Source organism: Nelumbo nucifera, chromosome 3 (assembly GCF_055504915.1).
Source record: "Nelumbo nucifera cultivar China Antique chromosome 3, China Antique-T2T, whole genome shotgun sequence".
NCBI lineage: Eukaryota > Viridiplantae > Streptophyta > Magnoliopsida > Proteales > Nelumbonaceae > Nelumbo > Nelumbo nucifera.
In genome coordinates this window covers 96,028,762-96,046,603 of record NC_142651.1, presented here as the reverse complement: position 1 = coordinate 96,046,603, position 17,842 = coordinate 96,028,762, and the positions used below count along the sequence as shown (strand labels likewise).

At 39.7% G+C, this 17,842-nt stretch overlaps 1 protein-coding gene across 1 annotated transcript; it reads left to right on the top strand.

The window, feature by feature from the left end:
- Positions 1-509: 509 nt before the first annotated feature.
- LOC104590915 (uncharacterized) lies at positions 510-1,679 on the top strand. The gene has a single exon (XM_010249685.1). It carries the CDS (start codon positions 510-512, stop codon positions 1,677-1,679), a length of 1,170 nt encoding a protein of 389 aa, XP_010247987.1.
- Positions 1,680-17,842: the final 16,163 nt, after the last annotated feature.

Below are 17,842 nucleotides of genomic sequence, written 5' to 3'. Positions count from 1 at the left end.
TAATCGACTGAATAATTCATAGTGTGAATTGAATGGTATATAGAGATATATATACATGATTCATCTGAATTTAATGGTTTTCTTGGACTTAATGCACTCCCATCTTGAGAGCTCTACTCGAGAGATCGAAGGGCTACCTGATGGGCGTAGGTTTAGTATATCTCGAGAGAGAATATTAAATAACATTGGAAAGACCTCAGCTTATGGGAATGACAAATAATCTTGGTTAATCGAACCCATCAATATTCATTACATTGGTTAGGTGGACCTAAAGTCCTAGCGATTTCATCCATTGCATATTCGGTTAGTGATCACCTTTGTTTCCATTTTTTTTCTAGTTTTTATTTTCAGTAGTCTTGCTCAAATTTGAATTGCGATTGTCCAAATAATTAGGGAAGATGGTGGTTCTAATACTTATTTTGTTAAATCCCCGTGGGAACGATATTATTATACTATTTGATAACTAGTGCACTTGCTAGGGTTATATATTCATAGCTATCAAGGAGCTGATGACCAAGTTCATATCAAGTGCGGAAACGAGATTTCAGAACCAAGAGGCATCGATCAAGAACTTGAAGACTCAAGTGGGTCAGTTGGCACTGATGATATCTTTTAGAGTCCAAGGTACCTTACCCAGCAATACCAAAGCAAATCCAAGAGAACAGGTGCAAACCATTACCTTGAGGAGTGGTAAGGAGCTGCAAGAGGTGGAGAAGAAAGCAAAGGAAGAAGGTAAGATGGGTGCAACCCTAGAAACCGAAAAGAAAGAGGAAGAGCAATTTGATTTAATGAAGGAGACAAGTCAACAACCACAAGTACCATTTCTCAATAGGCTTAAGCAACACAAAATGGAAAAGGAATTCGGTAAGTTTCTTGAAATTTTCAAGAGTTTGCATATTAACATTCCTTTTGGAAATGCCTTAGCCCAGATGCCGCACTATGCAAAGTTCCTGAAGGAAATCTTGGCGAACAAAAGGAAATTGGGAGATGTGGCTACAGTTGCATTGAATGAAGAGTGCTCAGCAATCTTCCTCAACAAGCTGCCTCAAAAACTGAAAGATCCAGTGAGTTTTACTATTCCTTGCACTATAGGAAGTTTAAAAATTAATAAGGCATTGCATGATTTAGGAGCTAGTATAAATCTGATGCCCTATTCGGTTTTTAAGAAATTAGGGTTGAGTGAACCCCAACCCACTAGAGTTGCATTGCAATTAGTTAATAGGTCCACCAAGCATCCTAGGAGAATCATAGAAGATATGCTTGTTAAGGTTGACAAATTCATTTTTCCAGTAGATTTCATAGTATTAGACATGCAAGAGGACGTTGATGTCCCTCTCATCCTAGGGCGACCCATCCTAGCTACGGGAAAGGCAATGATTGATGTCCAACAAGGGCAACTCAGCCTTAGGATTCAAGATGAGGAAGTGATTTTTAAAATGTATGATGCTATGAAACATGCACCTTCTAGTGATGATTCATGTTATATGATATATGTCATTGACTATGCGATTGGTGGGTGTTTTCAGGTTAACAGGTTGGGAGACCCCCTTGAGCTATGCATACAAGAAGGAGAAGCCATAATGGGAGAAAATGAAGAAATGCAAAGCATGATAGCGTACCTGAATGCCAATCCGCAGTTCCAAGGGAAAGGGGTTCATCAAGTTGGAGAGCTTGGATAGACCCTCGATGCCAGAAAGCAAGCCTTCAATTGAAGAGCCGCCCACCCTTGAGATGAAGCAACTCCCACCGCATCTGGAGTATGCCTTCTTAGAAGCACCTTCAGCCCTACCAGTGATAATATCAGCAGCCTTGACCCCTTTGCAGAAGGAAAAACTATTACGGGTGCTACGGGAACACAAGACAGCTCTGGCTTGGAAGATAGCAGACATCAAGGGTATCAACCTGTCCATTTGCACCCACAAAATTCTGATGGAAGATGGAAGCAAGCCCACGGTTCAGCCCCAAAGACGCCTGAACCCGAACATGAAGGATGTGGTGAAGGCAGAAGTCATCAAGCTGTTAGACGCAGGTATTATCTATCCGATCTCCGACAGCTCATGGGTGAGCCCCGTCCAAGTAGTGCCGAAGAAAGGTGGCATGACTGTGGTACCAAATGCGAAGAATGAACTCATACCGATAAGGACGGTTACCGGGTGGCGAGTGTGCATTGATTACAGAAGATTAAACGAAACCACTCGCAAAGATCATTTCCCTCTAACCTTCATCGATCAAATGCTAGAGAGGCTAGCCGGACATGAGTTCTATTGTTTCTTAGATGGGTACTCAAGCTATAATCAGATTCCGATTTCACCGGAAGATCAGGAGAAGACCACCTTCACATGTCCCTACGGTACCTTTGCTTACAGGAGGATGCCATTCGGTTTATGCAATGCTCCAGCAACATTTCAGAGGTGCATGATGGCTATATTTTCTAATATGGTTGAGAAGATTATGGAGATTTTCATGGACGACTTTTTAGTCTTTGTCTCTTCCTTCGATGCATGTTTACATAACTTGGGAAAGGTACTCAAGCATTCCAAGGAAACCCATCTATTGCTGAACTGGGAGAAATGTCACTTCATGGTGCAAGAACGTATTGTGCTTGGACATAAGGTTTCACAGAGAGGGATTGAGGTCGACAGAAACAAGGTGGAGACAATTGTGAAATTTCCACCACCAACATCCATCCGGTCTGTGAGAAGCTTCTTGGGACACGCAGGATTCTACAGAAGGTTCATCAAGGATTTCTCCAAGATAGCCAAGCCATTATCCAATCTGCTATGGAAGGATGTGCCCTTCGATTTCACAAAGGAATGCATAGAAGCGTTCAACATCTTGAAGGACAAGCTGATTAATGCCCTGATCATAATAGCACCAGATTGGACACTCCCTTTTGAGTTGATGTGCGATGCGAGTGATTAAGCAATTGGAGCTTTTCTAGGACAAAGAATGAACAAACATTTTCAATTGATTTACTATGCTAGTAGGACCTTGAATGGAGCTCAACAGAATTACACCACGACGGAAAACGAACTACTAGCGGTAATTTTTGCTTTTGATAAATTTCGTTCATATCTAATTTTGTCCAAGGTTATTGTGTATACAGATCACTCGACACTCAGACATCTACTTGCAAAGAAGGATGCAAAGCCAAGGCTAATCAGGTGGATTTTGTTGTTGCAAGAGTTTGATGTTGAAATCTGTGACAAAAAGGGTACCGAGAACCTTGTCGCAGACCATCTCTCCCGGTTAGAGGATTCAGATTTGGAAGGGAAGACAACCAGCACTCTTCGAGATGAGTTTCCGGACGAGCAACTCTATTCCATTCAGGTAGATACATCTCCTTGGTATGCTAATTTTGCCAACTATCTTGTTGGAAACATCCTCCCTCCTAATCTTTCATATCAATAGAGGAAAAAATTCTTCTCTGATGTGAAATACTATTTGTGGGAGGACCCCTTTTTGTATAAGCTTTGTGCATATCAGATCATTCGGAGGTGTGTCCCCGACGAGGAGATGGAGTCGGTACTCTGATATTGCCATGAAAGGGAAGTAGGAGGCCATTTTGGAGCCAACCTTACCATAGCCAAAGTGTTGTAATCAGGTTTCTATTGGCCCACCTTGTTCAAGGATGCTCACAGGTATGTGTCCGCATGTGACCAATGCCAAAGGAAAGGTAACATCTCTCGACAGAATGAAATGCCTCTCACTAATATATTAATCTGTGAAGTCTTTGATGTATGGAGTATTAACTTCATGGGACCCTTCCCAAATTCTTTTGGAAATAAATACCTCCTAGTCGCTGTTGACTATGTGTCCAAATGGGTGGAAGCTGTGGCTTTACCCAAAAATGACTCTAGGAGAATAGTTCACTTCCTCAAAAATCTATTCACTCGATCCGGCACACCTCGCGCCATAATTAGTGATAGGGGAACTCATTTCTACAACACCCAATTTGAGCGGCTGATGCGAAAATATGGTGTCACGCATAAATTAGCATCCCCATATCACCCTCAAACCAATGGTCAAGTTGAATTAGCTAATAGGGAACTAAAAAGAATTTTGGAGAAGACTGTAGACTCTTCTAGAAAGGACTGGTCAGTCAAGCTAGATGATGCATTGTGGGCATATAGGACTACATACAAAACACCCATCGGCATGTCCCCATATAGGTTGGTCTTTGGAAAACCATGTCATTTACCTATTGAACTTGAGCATAAGGCATATTGGGCCCTGAAGTTATTAAATTTTGCTTTGAAGGCCGCAGGTGAACAGAGATGAATGCAGCTTAATGAGATGGATGAATTATGACTTGCAGCCTATGAGAATGCCAAGATCTACAAGGAAAGAACCAAACGATGGCATGACAAGAATTTATTGAGGCATGACTTTCAGTTGGGACAACAAGTATTATTGTATAATTCACGCCTCCGGTTGTTCCCAGGCAAGCTGAAATTGAGGTGGTTTGGACCTTTCACCATATCACAAGTTTTCCCTCATGGAGCTGTAGAGGTGATGCACCCGACATAGGGCACATTTAAGGTCAATGGTCAGCGCCTCAAACCATATATAGTGAATGGAACATTGCCTACCCCATCAACTGTCTTTCTAGACGATCGTTGATGCCACTAGAATGTCGAGCTTTAGACAGAAAACAAGCGCTTATTGGGAGGCAATCCAATGTTGATAAGTAGTTTTTTTTTATTTATTTACTTGTTTTTCTGTTTTCTTTTTCATATCATTCAAATTTTTTTTAGGATCTTGTTTCAGTAGATTGTTGATCACCCCTAGTGTTTCTAATTCCCTCCTCCTAGTTTCTTTTGATTCTTAGTAGCTAGAGGGTCCAAACGAAGGAGCCATTCCAGATTTCAGAACACTCTTCAGGGAAGTTCTCTAAATCCCCTCAAACGCTTGAATTCTTACTATCCACATTGCTGAAACCATCTTCACACCCTATCTACATGAACATTGAGGGCAATGCTCATGATAAGTGTGCGGGTGTAGGGATATAGCTATGCACCCTAATACATAAATGCATTGATAGACCACATAAACTGGAAATCCCCTAAAAATTATTGCTGTCTATAAGGTGAATTCCAAGGGGGAATATAGTGAAGTTGAAGGACAATCACTTGTAAGTGCTAGAATTTATTCCTTTGAATCATCCAATTTTATCACAATACATGAGGATGAGGAAGTCGAATTGGACTTTGATCATGACCAGCACTAACTCTATTCATGTGTATAGTGTACTTGGTTGAAATCTTAATGAACACTCGAGCCATTAGTTAACATCATGAACTATTGATGCATGTATTCAACAATTGCAAGAAAAGAAAAAGAAGAAGAGAAAGGGACAAATTCCGAATTACTTCGCTATCATGAACTAAATAGTAAAACTAGCGGTTTATGATATGAGTTCAGTCCCAACTCCGCTATTCCAAGTTGAATAGTAAAACTAGCACCTTGGAATATGAATATTGTAATCTGCATCTAGTCTGTGACCCGTGTGAGATGGAGCATAAAATGCACTCACACCAAAAAAAAAAGAAGAAGAGAAGTCGGTGATAGTTGGTCGCTCAAGACTGATTGATCGTTAGTGAAAATTGGTGAATATGGGCTGTATCAGTTTGGATTGGTTTTTGGTTTGATCGATCAATTTGAAAAAGTTAAATTTAAAAAATTAAAAATAAATTAAAAAATTTACAATGATATTATAAAAAATGTAAATTAAAAAATTAAATTAACAAGATAAAATATTTTCCCATTTAAGAAAATATGGGAATATATATCTAATGGAGGTAGATGTAACCCCCCATAGGATTTGACGACATGGCGGTCATCGAGGCTTTCACATCTCTGATTACGAGATCCCACCTTGGAGGGATGATGTCACCTTGAGGTTGTGTGGTCCATTTCGAGTGCCAAGAACCACCTCGCCACACATAGCTCATCGTTGAAGGGTAGAGTGTAGCACTGGCGACCTAACAAGACCCACCAGCTATATTGGTTGAATGCCAAGCAATAGCTCTATGCTTGTGTGCTTGACCTGGGAGCTTGGTGCAAACCCCAATCTCCTAGTGTGAAGAAACACAACCCATCCAATCAATGCTGAAGAAAGGGTTAGGATCCATCATATGGATAGCTGGCCGGACCTTGCTAAATGGCTGGGTGAAATTTCAAAAATTTTCTAATCCTTCCAGGAATCGAATTCCCAATGTTTTGAAAAACAACATCTTTTAGGATCGGTCTTGCACTGAACCAGACCAGATTTGAAACCAAACAAAGAAGGAGATGTATACCTGATATGGATACAACAAATGCAGATCTCAAGGTGGAAGTTCACGCTCAAATCAGTCCTAAAACCATCCTCCACTGAAAATGGCACAATGTACTCCTGAAGTCAGTTCAGCAACGTAGTTTTCAACAAAACTTCAATCCAATTGCTTAGATCGAACTGGGTAAGGTGAGCACGAAATTCCTCTAGATTTTTCTTGCAAAAATCAGAAGAAAAATTGATCTATATCAGTCCCAAATAGCTGAGGTCGAACTGGGAAAAGGCTAGGAGACAAAAGGGTGCAGAGAAGACCAAAAATTGCAAAAAATATGAAGCTCTTTTGGACTGGTCCGCTGATGTGTGCGCATGCTACACATTATTTTTATTGCTCTATACATGGTTTTGATGATGATTCTTAATGACTTTCACCCTAATTGAGCAAGATTTCAAGAAACTAAGAGTTTGGGATAGTCTAGGGTGAAGAGAGAATGAAGACATGTTGATATGGTGAAAAGGGAAGCACTTCGGCCCATCAAGAAGAAAGGCCCAGCTGAAACCCTATGGGAGAACACTTCAGCCCACCAAGGAGAGAGACCCAACTGTAGCCCAATTGAAACCCTATTGGAGACTCAAAAAAGGCGGCTGACTTTAGGAGAAAGAAAAAGAGGAAGAGTATTAAAGAAAAAGAAAGAGAGGAAATTAGGGTTCGACCCCTTCACACAAGAACAGAGAGGAGAAGAGCTAGGAGGAAGACAAGGCTTCTGAATGCGAATTAAAGAGGAGATCGAAGATTGATGCAGAAATCCTAAGTTGTCTTCTTCTTTGATTCAGCGAATTCGATAACCTAGATTCAATTAGGGTTTAATGGTTTTTCTTTGTTGAATCTTTCTTTCTTCCTATTATGCGAACTGATAGCTATGACTATATAACCCTAGCAAGTGTACTAGTTATCAAATAGTATAATAATATCGTTCCCATAGGGATTTAACAAAATAAGTATTAGAATCTCAGTTTTCTCTAATTATTTGGACAATCGAAATTTGGAATTGAGCAAGAACTACTGATAATAAAACTGGAGCAAAGAAAATAAAAGCAAGGGTGATCACTAATCGAATATGCAAATGATGAAATCGCTAGGACCTTTGGTCCACCTAACCAATGTAATGAATATTGATGGGTTCGATTAACCAAGATTAACTGTTATTCCCATAAACTGAAGTTTTTCCCAATTTTATTCAATATTCTTTCCCAAGATATATTAAACCTATTTTTATCAAATAACCCCTCGATCCCTCGACTAGAGTTCTCAATAATAGAAATGCATTAAGTGCAAGAAAAACTCAAATATTCAGATGAATCATGTGTATATATCCCTATATACCATTCAATTCACACCATGAATTATGTGGTCGAGTATATAAATTCCTCTCCCGATTCATTCATATACACCGAATCAATTAAGAGATGGCCACTCCTAATCGCATTAAGCAAATAATTCATAGAGAAAAATATATTCATTATCATGGTTAGGCTTTCCATAATCCTAGCAAGAAACAAATCAGTTCATGATGGAAGAATTAAAGCAAACAAAGAGAAAGAAAGAACTCTTGAGTTCGCCCATGGTGCTGAGATCTCCTCTTCTTGCCGCCACCTTGTTCTTGGGGATTCTTGAATTCTTGATCTCCTCCTCCACGTTTCTTGAATTCTTGGAAATTCTTGGTTGATTGCTTATTTTCTTCTTGATTCAAATCAGGAAGTGAGTGATTGACTGATTGTTTGATGCCTAAAGCTGGTCCGCCCCCTCCTTTATATAGCTTAAAGGGGAAGGGGTGGTCTCCTACTTCCTCTTGAAGTTGATCTTCACAAGAATAGAAAGTCCTATCCTAATTCTAATCTTATCTTTTTATCTAATGAACTCAATCCTCTTATCTCTCTAAGATTATATCAAGAATTTAGATCTGGAAAGACTCTTCTCAATTTCTTATTCTTGGATTCGTATTAGACCTCCTCTGTGAATTGGGCTTCAGCCAGGCTTTTCTGTGAGTTGGGCTTCTGTTGCGGGTTGGGCCTTCCTACGAAATTGCCTCAAATTCGGGCCCGGATTTGACTTCGATGTAGGCCGGATCTGTGAAAGCCCAAAACATGAAAGTTGTAGATTTTACTCTTATCTTCCTAGTGGGTCTTGAATCAGTCCATTCAGATTTCGGAGACACGAGTTAGGCCCAGATCATTGAACAATGTCGAAATTGTGAAAAATCATCCGATTTGTCTTTATTTGCTCTTGATGCCTCCTTTCATGCCCTGAACAGAAATATGAGTCCGATTAATTGCTAATTCAGTATAAAAGACAGAATAATTGGGGATAAAAATATGATAAATTCTATTCTCATCACAAACCATGATGGATGTTAATTCAGATATGTAATTAATCTTTTAAGCTATTTGATCGATTGTGATTCATCCTTGGGATTTCTTGATTAGGGTTTTCAATTATAAGAATAATATTGGCTGAATTATTCTTGTTTCTTGGATTACTTGAATTGCTTGAGAAAGGGTTTAGGTAATCAGATCAACTGGTCAAGAAAACGGATTGAATGCATTTTAGAGATAATATGCATGATTTGTTTGGCATTCATTCAACAAAAATTAATTTCTGTCGAATTCCTTGTTCTTAATGCATCTATGGCGATTAAATTCTTGATAGAAATATAGGAATTGTTGCTCATAGATAGAGTGGGCTGTGCTCGAGAGAGGCTGCTCATACAATTAGGATTCAGCCAACCCATGACTGAATTCAAATTCGGTTGGACAGCTTAATGGTATAATTGCTGAATCGGTTCTGCTAGTATTTTTGAGAAGCACTTCTTCTCATCATTAAAGGTGGGTTGATCTGAGAATACTTAGGATAATTTGTTAATTAGGAGTTAAATTTTACTTTGTTTAACTTTTCAGATTATTAGATAACAAAAGGCTGATTCAGTACTAGTAGTTGTTCGATTAATCCCTGTGGGAACGATACTCTACTCATCATTATATTACTTGATCGGTCAGTGCACTTGTTAGTGTTTTCTAAACGCATCATCCGCCCCCTCCTCTTTTATAATCTCTTATGGAGCTATCTCGTAATCTAATTAGGAAATAATCTAGGTCTAAATCAGATCTGGACTCTAATTGGAGATATACCTTATTTTCTTATAATATTTAGTGCTCCATACCCAGATCCAATCCTAGATTTGCCCCATGCCACATGACAACTTAAGCTATCATGTGACAGCTTAATTAATCATATTAATTATGGGCTCTAGGCCCATCAACTATAAGGGTTCACATCTCTGCCCCACAACGTCTCGCCCCACAACGCCCCATAGCAAATCCCCACTGTGTATTGGGAACATCTCCCGATGATAATACCAAAACCAATGATGTCATCATCAGGGGATGTTCTCAATACACGACGAGAATGTGCTGCGGGGCGTTGTGGGGTGGAGATGTGAACTCCAGCTATAAGGCTCACGACCCAAGGGTGTTGCATGGACAACTTAGGCCTGATTTGTATGGTGTGGGACCCCACAATGACTTCACATAAGTCTACATGGGTTCGGCCTAGCCTTTATAACAGGCCTGGCTGAATTCATTGCTAAACGCAGTGAACCCCTGAGCACATCACAATGGGCTCAAAATAGGCCGAACATTTACACTTAAATGATCATTAAATTCAGCCATCCTATGAAGACCCAAGGATAATGGACTTAAGTAAGATAAAGCCCATCAGGTAATTAGCACTGTAATGGTCTCTTACACTTAACCTCTCAGCCCATAATGATCAAAAACTACCCGATAGGGAAGAACCTCTCCCCTGGATGGATCCCAGGAATTAAAACCTTTTACAAACATTTTTCATAGAACACAATATATATTTGTATATATATATATATATATTGCAAAACCAAATCTCAAACACAATTGAAATCCACTACCAGTAGTTTAGGTTTCCATCAGAGAGAGTGTAAACCCTATCATTCACTTTATCCAACAAAAGTGCCGATCCTATCACTATGATAAACCCACTTAAGTGAATTCTTATACTGCCCCAACATACCCAGGTTTTGACTCTCAATGGATCTCACTGGTTTGCATATCCAAGACAGCCCAATCCAAAACCTAGTGTAGTACCATAATCAAGTCTAGGGGTTATGTGTAACTTTCTAGTTTTGCCCATCAATCTCCAAGGTCCAGGGCATAACTAGAAAATGGTCCGGGTTCAGTGTTTCAACCAAACACACACTGCATGTGCTTTGGGTCTAACCCTAGCAGCCGAGACAAGCTGCCTCAACTTCTTTGGCAGCACATGAATGCCAGCCTTTACGTGATAAACTCCCCAAGTCTATGCAATGGCTGAGAACATTCTAAACTAACACGAGTCTCATAAGTGTCCATCTTGGGTGTTAAGAACCACCTTGACTCACACAGCTCATCACTGATGGGTAGAGTGTAGCACAGGCAACCTAACAAGACCCACTAGCTATATCGGTCGAACGCCAAGCGATAACTTGATGCTTGACCTGGGATCTTGGGGCGAACCCTAAGCTCCCAATGCAAAGAAACACAACCCATCCAATCGATGCAAGGCCGAGCTCCACCATGTGTACATTGGGAGGTCACCTGGTGGCCCATCGAGTGGAACTATCGTCGTTGTCCATCACATTTGGAAGCCCTGCCTGGGAGGGCCATTGTCATTGTCTAGGCCATTAGTTAGTGATTAGCAATTTCATCATCATGTATGCTTGGCATGTCAATCAACGACCTCCAGAGGCCTCCCCATGCAAAAGCACGTGGTGTCACAGAGGCAACACATGTCCTAACTGAGCTCTAGGTGTTTTACCAAGAGTAGCATGTATCCTTCGAAAAGGTCTAGGTGTCCCACGTCATCCCAACACGTCTTAGTTGACACGAGCGACCCTTGCTTATACAAAGGTTAGTTGAGCAATCATTAAGGGCTTTTAGCCTCATTTATTGCTCACTTTGTTGGACAATGTGGCTCTACTAACATGAACGTTGGTGACCTATGCCTAGGATCACACCCCAAGCCCTTTGACCTCGTCTTCCCTTGAAGCTATCTTCTAAGATATCTTGGGGACCTAGGCAGCTTTTGATCTTCATCAATTGGTGCCACATGTGGGATACTAGAGTGGAAGGTCATCCACAGACCTTCCTTCTACCGGCATGTCATAATCTCACCCCACCTCTCACCATTTGCTAGGCAAGATTCCGAGGGGGCCTCCCCGACATTCCTCATCCCCAGAGGAGCTGTGGGGAGTGTCCCGATGAGAATTCAAAGACTTGGCCCAAATAGTCTGTGACATGAACCTTTGGGTACCTATGCGTGATGAGCTAATACAAGCCATGAGGGAAGCAGCTCAAGATGCTGTGTTGGAAGCCACGGTGCGACAACCCCCAACGCAACCAAATCTCTTTCCACAGGAAGAACTTCCTGCTTAACCTTCCCAATAGACGCATCAACAGGACCAATCTATCCCACTAGCCCAATAAGTGCAACAAGTGTAACTGGTCATACCATCAGATAAACAACAAGTCCCTTAGGCGCCCCTATAGCATATAGAGTTCCTTGAAGACTGAGTTCCTTCACATCACAACCAATGTCAGAGTGAACACTACAACTATTGACATGAGATGAGAAGGAGTCAACACGGGAGAACGCAACGGTGACTTGAGACCTTTGCCCATGGTTCATACAACCAACCTTTGAAGCAAATATTGGAGAAACCAGAGACCATGGGTTGGCTAACAATGTGGGCAAATAAGCTATCAAAGTTTGACATCAGCTACTAGCCGAGGCCTATAATTAAAACACAGGTGCTAGCATATTTCTTGGTTGAATGCACTTTCAGAAGTAGTAGCACCTCAATCAATGAACTTTGACCCACTTGGACTTTGCACGTTGGTGGATCTTCCAACACCAAAGGAAGTAGAGATGGCCTTATCCTGTTGACTCTAGACCACACTAAACTGGAGTATGCACTTTAGTTCGGTTTTCTTGCCTCAAACAATGAAGCCAAGTATGAAGCCTTACTTGTTGGCCTTCACCTAGCGAAGGACCTTGGGGCAAAACATGTTGAGGCCTTCAGTGACTTACATCTAGTTGTTAACAAGGTAAACAGGGAATACAAGGCTAGAGAATGTGCCATGAGAAAATATTTGAGCAAAGTCTGAGAGATAATCGAATAGTTCTAGCATTCACACTACATTAGGTACCACGGTTGGAGAATTCCCGAGTTGATGCTCTTTCCAAGCTTGGAAGCTCCTTAGGGTTAGACCTCGGCCAATCCTCGCCTATTTACAACACGAAAAACTATTCGATAACGAAAATGGAGCCCAAAAAGTCAAGACACCAATCAGCTCGGTATGCTTTATTAGAGGACACACTATATCGGAGATCCTTTACATTGACCTACCTTAGATGCTTACGCCTAGATGAAGGAAACCATGTCCTAAGGGAGATACATGAAGGACTGTGTGGCAACCATTTAGGGGGCAAGGCCCTTGCATAAAAGGCACTTAGACAGGGATGCTTCTAGCCTTTCATGAAGGAGGATGCAACTCAGCTTGTTCAGAAATGTGACTGATGCCAATGACATCCAACATATCATATCAACCAACCACAACACTCTTATCCCTCAACAGTCCTTGACCTTTCATCAAGTGGGGAATGGATATTCTCGGCCCCTTCCCTCCTACAATGGGTCAGAGGAAACACCTCATCATGGCAGTTGATTACTTCACAAAGTGGGTAGTAGTCAAGTCATTAGTAACTATTATGATGAGGATCGTACAAGAAAGTTTCTTTTGTTAGTGGCCTGAAATGGGTTAACTGAAATTGATGACCAATTTGTGGCAAGGTACATTGGTGGTCTGAGACCAAATATTCAGGATGTATTGGATTTATTTGATTGTTATGATGTCTCTATGGCTTATAAACATGCTTTAATCATAGAAAGGAAAAACAATGGGCCTAACCCATTGGGTCAAGCCCAAGTTAGTGGACCAAACCAAAATCAAGTTGGTTCATCTAGGTTGAAATGCTATAAGTGTGGTAAATTGGGTCATAAGTCTATTGAATGTGCAAGGAGTGATAAAAAGAAAGGATTGTTGTTTGTAGAAAATGAGGGGGAATACCAAGGAGATGCATGTGACTTTTCAGCCTCACCTGTGTTTGACTCCTATGACGATGAGACTTTAGAAGGTGAATTGGTGTATGGCAATGTAGGTGAATCCTTAATGATGCAATGATCATTCTTAACACCAAAGGATTGGCTTAGAAATAACATCTCTCACACCACATGTACTATAGGGGGGAAGATAGCAAACCTCATAATTGATAGTGGGAGTTGTGAGAATGTTGTGTTAGAAAAAGCTATCAACAAGCTAAGTCTTAAAACCCAACAACATCCTCACTCATACAAGGTTTCATGGTTTTAAAAGGAAAATGAGGTAACAATTACACAACGAAGGTTGGTGGGCTTTTCTATTGGCCAACACTACATTGATCAAGAATGGTGTGATATTGTGTTCATGGATGCATGTCATCTACTACTTGGATGACTATGGCAATTTGATTGTCACATCATACAAATGGATGGAAGAATAACTATTCTTTTGAGTTTAAGGGGAAAAGGCTGACCTTTGTCCTTCAAGAGAGGCAACCTAGTTGAAAAGAGTATTAGTCTCTTTACCATGGGTGAATTCTCAAATTCCTTGAAGGATATTGATAATGTGTATGCACTAGTTGAAAAGGGCCTTCAGTTTAAGAACATGACAAGTCCAAGTGTGAATTAAGAACCTTCATGAAAATACCCATGATGGTTTAGAAGCAATTAATGCCAAATACAAAGAACATGATAAAAGGAGGATGAAAGTATTTGATGTAGGAGACTATGTCCAAGCTGTTTTAATAGAGGACTATCTACCATATGGGCAATGTGGAAAGTTAGCACCAAAGAAGGTTGGACCATGTGAAATTGTTGAAATCATCAATGACAATGCCTATAGGTTGAAGCTATCCAACCATATACATACCCATGATGTCTTCAATATATTGGATGATGACTTGAATCTGGGATTGGATTCTCTCTATCCCGGGAAGGATGATGCAGTATAGAAGGAGAATAACAAGTTCTATATAAGTTGGGACCACTACAAAACATGTAAGAAGTGGAGATGAAGCCACTGACCCAACTTAATAAATATTTACTGAGATAGCATCATTGTGGGATTTCTATCATAGTTCATAATTACCAAGTTAGCATTAGTTTGTGATTTCTGATTTTTTGTTCAATTAGGACTTTATTTTTTGAGGATTTTTAGTAGAAAACTTCTTTGTTAGAGGCATAAGGGTGTAAGTCTATATAAAGAGTAGCTAGGGCAAAGCTAGGGGAGTTTTGGTTGATTTTCTCTTAAGTATTCAGTAAAGAGTTGTTCTTCCTGTTTATTTCGGCTTTTGCTCTTTTCTTTGAAGCTTTTCTAAACGTGATTTTGTTTCTGTATTGCACCAAAAATCTATATCCATTTAGATTAACACATGATCAACCCATTAATGGACCTAATTATCTAATAATATCCATCTTTATATATGAGCCCAATTGAAATGGGCTTATCGTGCTTTAAACTAAACTTAATTAGGTTTCACAAGTATGGACCAAATTGGTCCATGTAATGGCTCATCAAACCCCTGGCCTAGGTCCAAGACTGATCACTTAATTAGTGATCTAAGGGACTGTTAACAGCCCTCAAAGAACCCTAGGTTTGGCCCATGTAAGATGGATCAAAACTAGGTCAAATCGGCCTAGGGTTTGGTGCCCAAAACATGAATCAATTTACAAAGATTATGATAAAAAAAATATCAAGTATGATTCACAATCAAATCAGTAAATAATTAGCAATTGGACAAATTTAAATAACTAGGGGTGATAGTGTGATGGTCCAAATTTAATTTAGACAAATGCAGGAAGCCATCGAACTACAATCTCCACATCGATCTCTCTTTCCATCATTCTTCCTGATCTCTGTGAGCTCTCCAATGTAAATAAATTATAAAAACTCTAATTTGTAATTCTTAAACCAGAAAAACCTTAATACATTCTTTCTAGAAAATAAAAAGAATTAATTATAGAACATTTAATTAAATATCGCATGGTGCGCATAAACCTTGCCACCATTAGAAAATATGATCTCCATCACACTTTCAGCCCAAGAATTCAAGAATTCACCATAGAACAGTTCTAAATAATATTAGAAAATATAAAGATTAAATTTTAGATAATTAAACCAATCTTAGAAATAAATTCTCAGACAATATGCTGACTAGGTCAAATCAGCTAGACTAGTTCATGCCGATTTGATCTTTCTTTTAAATCTGATTTGGTTTAGTCCAAGAACTTATCCTAGTGCTCTGATATCACTTTTGGAAGGGTTATAAATCAGATTATGGATGTCTGAACCATACTTGAGGGCTGGGCGATTTTCAAAAAATTTTTATCCCCACCTGGGAATCGATTTCCTGATCATTTTGAAATCTAAAATTTTTGGATCAATATTGCATTGAACCAGACCATATTTGAAATGGAAATAAAAACTGATTATACCTGACATGGAGTCTACAAATCGTAGCCTGATTTCCCCAACATTTTTCTTGCAAAAACAAAGTGGAATAACTAATTAAATTCAGTTCTTGCAATTGTTGTGTCATGCTAGGGTTTCTGGGAGGCAAGGGAAGAGAGGAAAGAACAAGAGAGTGGAGAGAATTAACTAAATTGGACTCTCCCCTCTTTTTCCTTTATATGGAGCACTCTTCTAATCTAATTAGGAGCTGATCCAAATCAAATTTGGATCAGGACTCTATCATTAATTGATAAGCATTATCCTCTTAATATGATAGGTACTCCATACACACATCCATGCCCATTTTTAATGTTGTCATGTGATCACTTAACTAATCACATTAGTAATGGGCCTTAGGCCCATTTTGTCCAATGGCTCATGTCCTAAAGTATTGCATGCCCACTTTGGGCCTGAATATTATATGGAGTGGGACCTCACAAAGGTCTCACACAAGTCCATAAGTGTTCGCCCTACCCCTAAAAGAGGTTAGGCCAAATTCACTGCTCAAGGCAGTGAACCCTTGACCCAATCAATTTGGTCTCATTTTGGGCCCAACATTTACAACTAAATGACACTTGAATTCAGCCTCCCTATGAAGACTTAGGGATAATTCACTTATGAAAGATAAAGCCCATCAGGTAATCAACCCTGTAATGGTCTCTTACACTTAATCTCTCGGTCTGTAATCATCAAAACATTACCATAGGGAAGGACCTCTCCCTTAACTGCAAGATGTAGTGTCACACTCTTTGCTTGAATGGATCCTAAGATTAAAACCTTTTGCAAACCATTTTCATAAAATAGTAATATAGCGTATATATACATTTTACAAATCATATTTCAAATATTGTTGAAATCCATTGCTGACAATTTAGGTTTCCATGAGAGAGAGTGTAAAGCCTAATATTCACTTTGTCTAACAAAGGGGTTGATCTTATCACTATGATCACCCAACAAAGTAACTTTCCAAACTACCCCAACATGTGCAAGTATTTGATCCTTGATAAATCTCACTGGTTGGCACATCAAAGGCAACTCATTCCAATACCTAGTATAGTATCATAATCAAGTCTAGGGGTTAAATTTAACTTTTTACTTTTGCCCATTTATCTCCAAGGTCCAAGGCATAATTGGGAATTGGTTTGCCATCAATGCTTCTTGTAAACACCCACTGGCTATGCTTGGGATCTAATCTAGTAGCTGAGATAAGTTGGTTTAACTGTTTGGTAGCACACTAGTGTCAGCCTTGTCAAGATAAACTTTCTAAGTCTATCTAATGGTTGAGAACTTTCTAAAGTGACACAAGTTTCATAAGTATCTAGTTTAAGGGTTAATCCACAAAAAATATACCAATATGAACATGAACAATAATGTACATCATTCATTTATAGATAAATGTTTATGTACATCAATCTGATTGGAGTTAAGTGCATAAATTGTCTAACAGGAGGCCAATGAAGAGGATGGTGCTGAAGGACAAGGTGTATGGCTTGAACGTCTCACACACTCTGACTTGGATAGTATCCTCAACCAAGAAGATATTTTAAAACTCATTGATAGTTATTTCATATTCAAAGACTATAGGAGTAAAGTCCCTCAGGTCGATGATAGGCCATGGTAGTGCAAGGAGAGTGAGGTGTGCATCCAGTAATAGTATTTGTTGTTTGGGTTGTACTTTCCATTGCATCCCCTTTGAAAGGATGAGAGATCCATCATATGGATGGTTGAACCCTACAGGAAGGTAGGGCAAAATTTCAAAAATTTCTCTCTCTCCCATGTGGAAATCACATTCCCTGTTTTAGAAAAACTGCATTTTTCAAAGACCAATCTTGAACCAAGAATCGAACCAGATCTGAACCAAAATAGTAGGAGAGGAATATACCTGATACG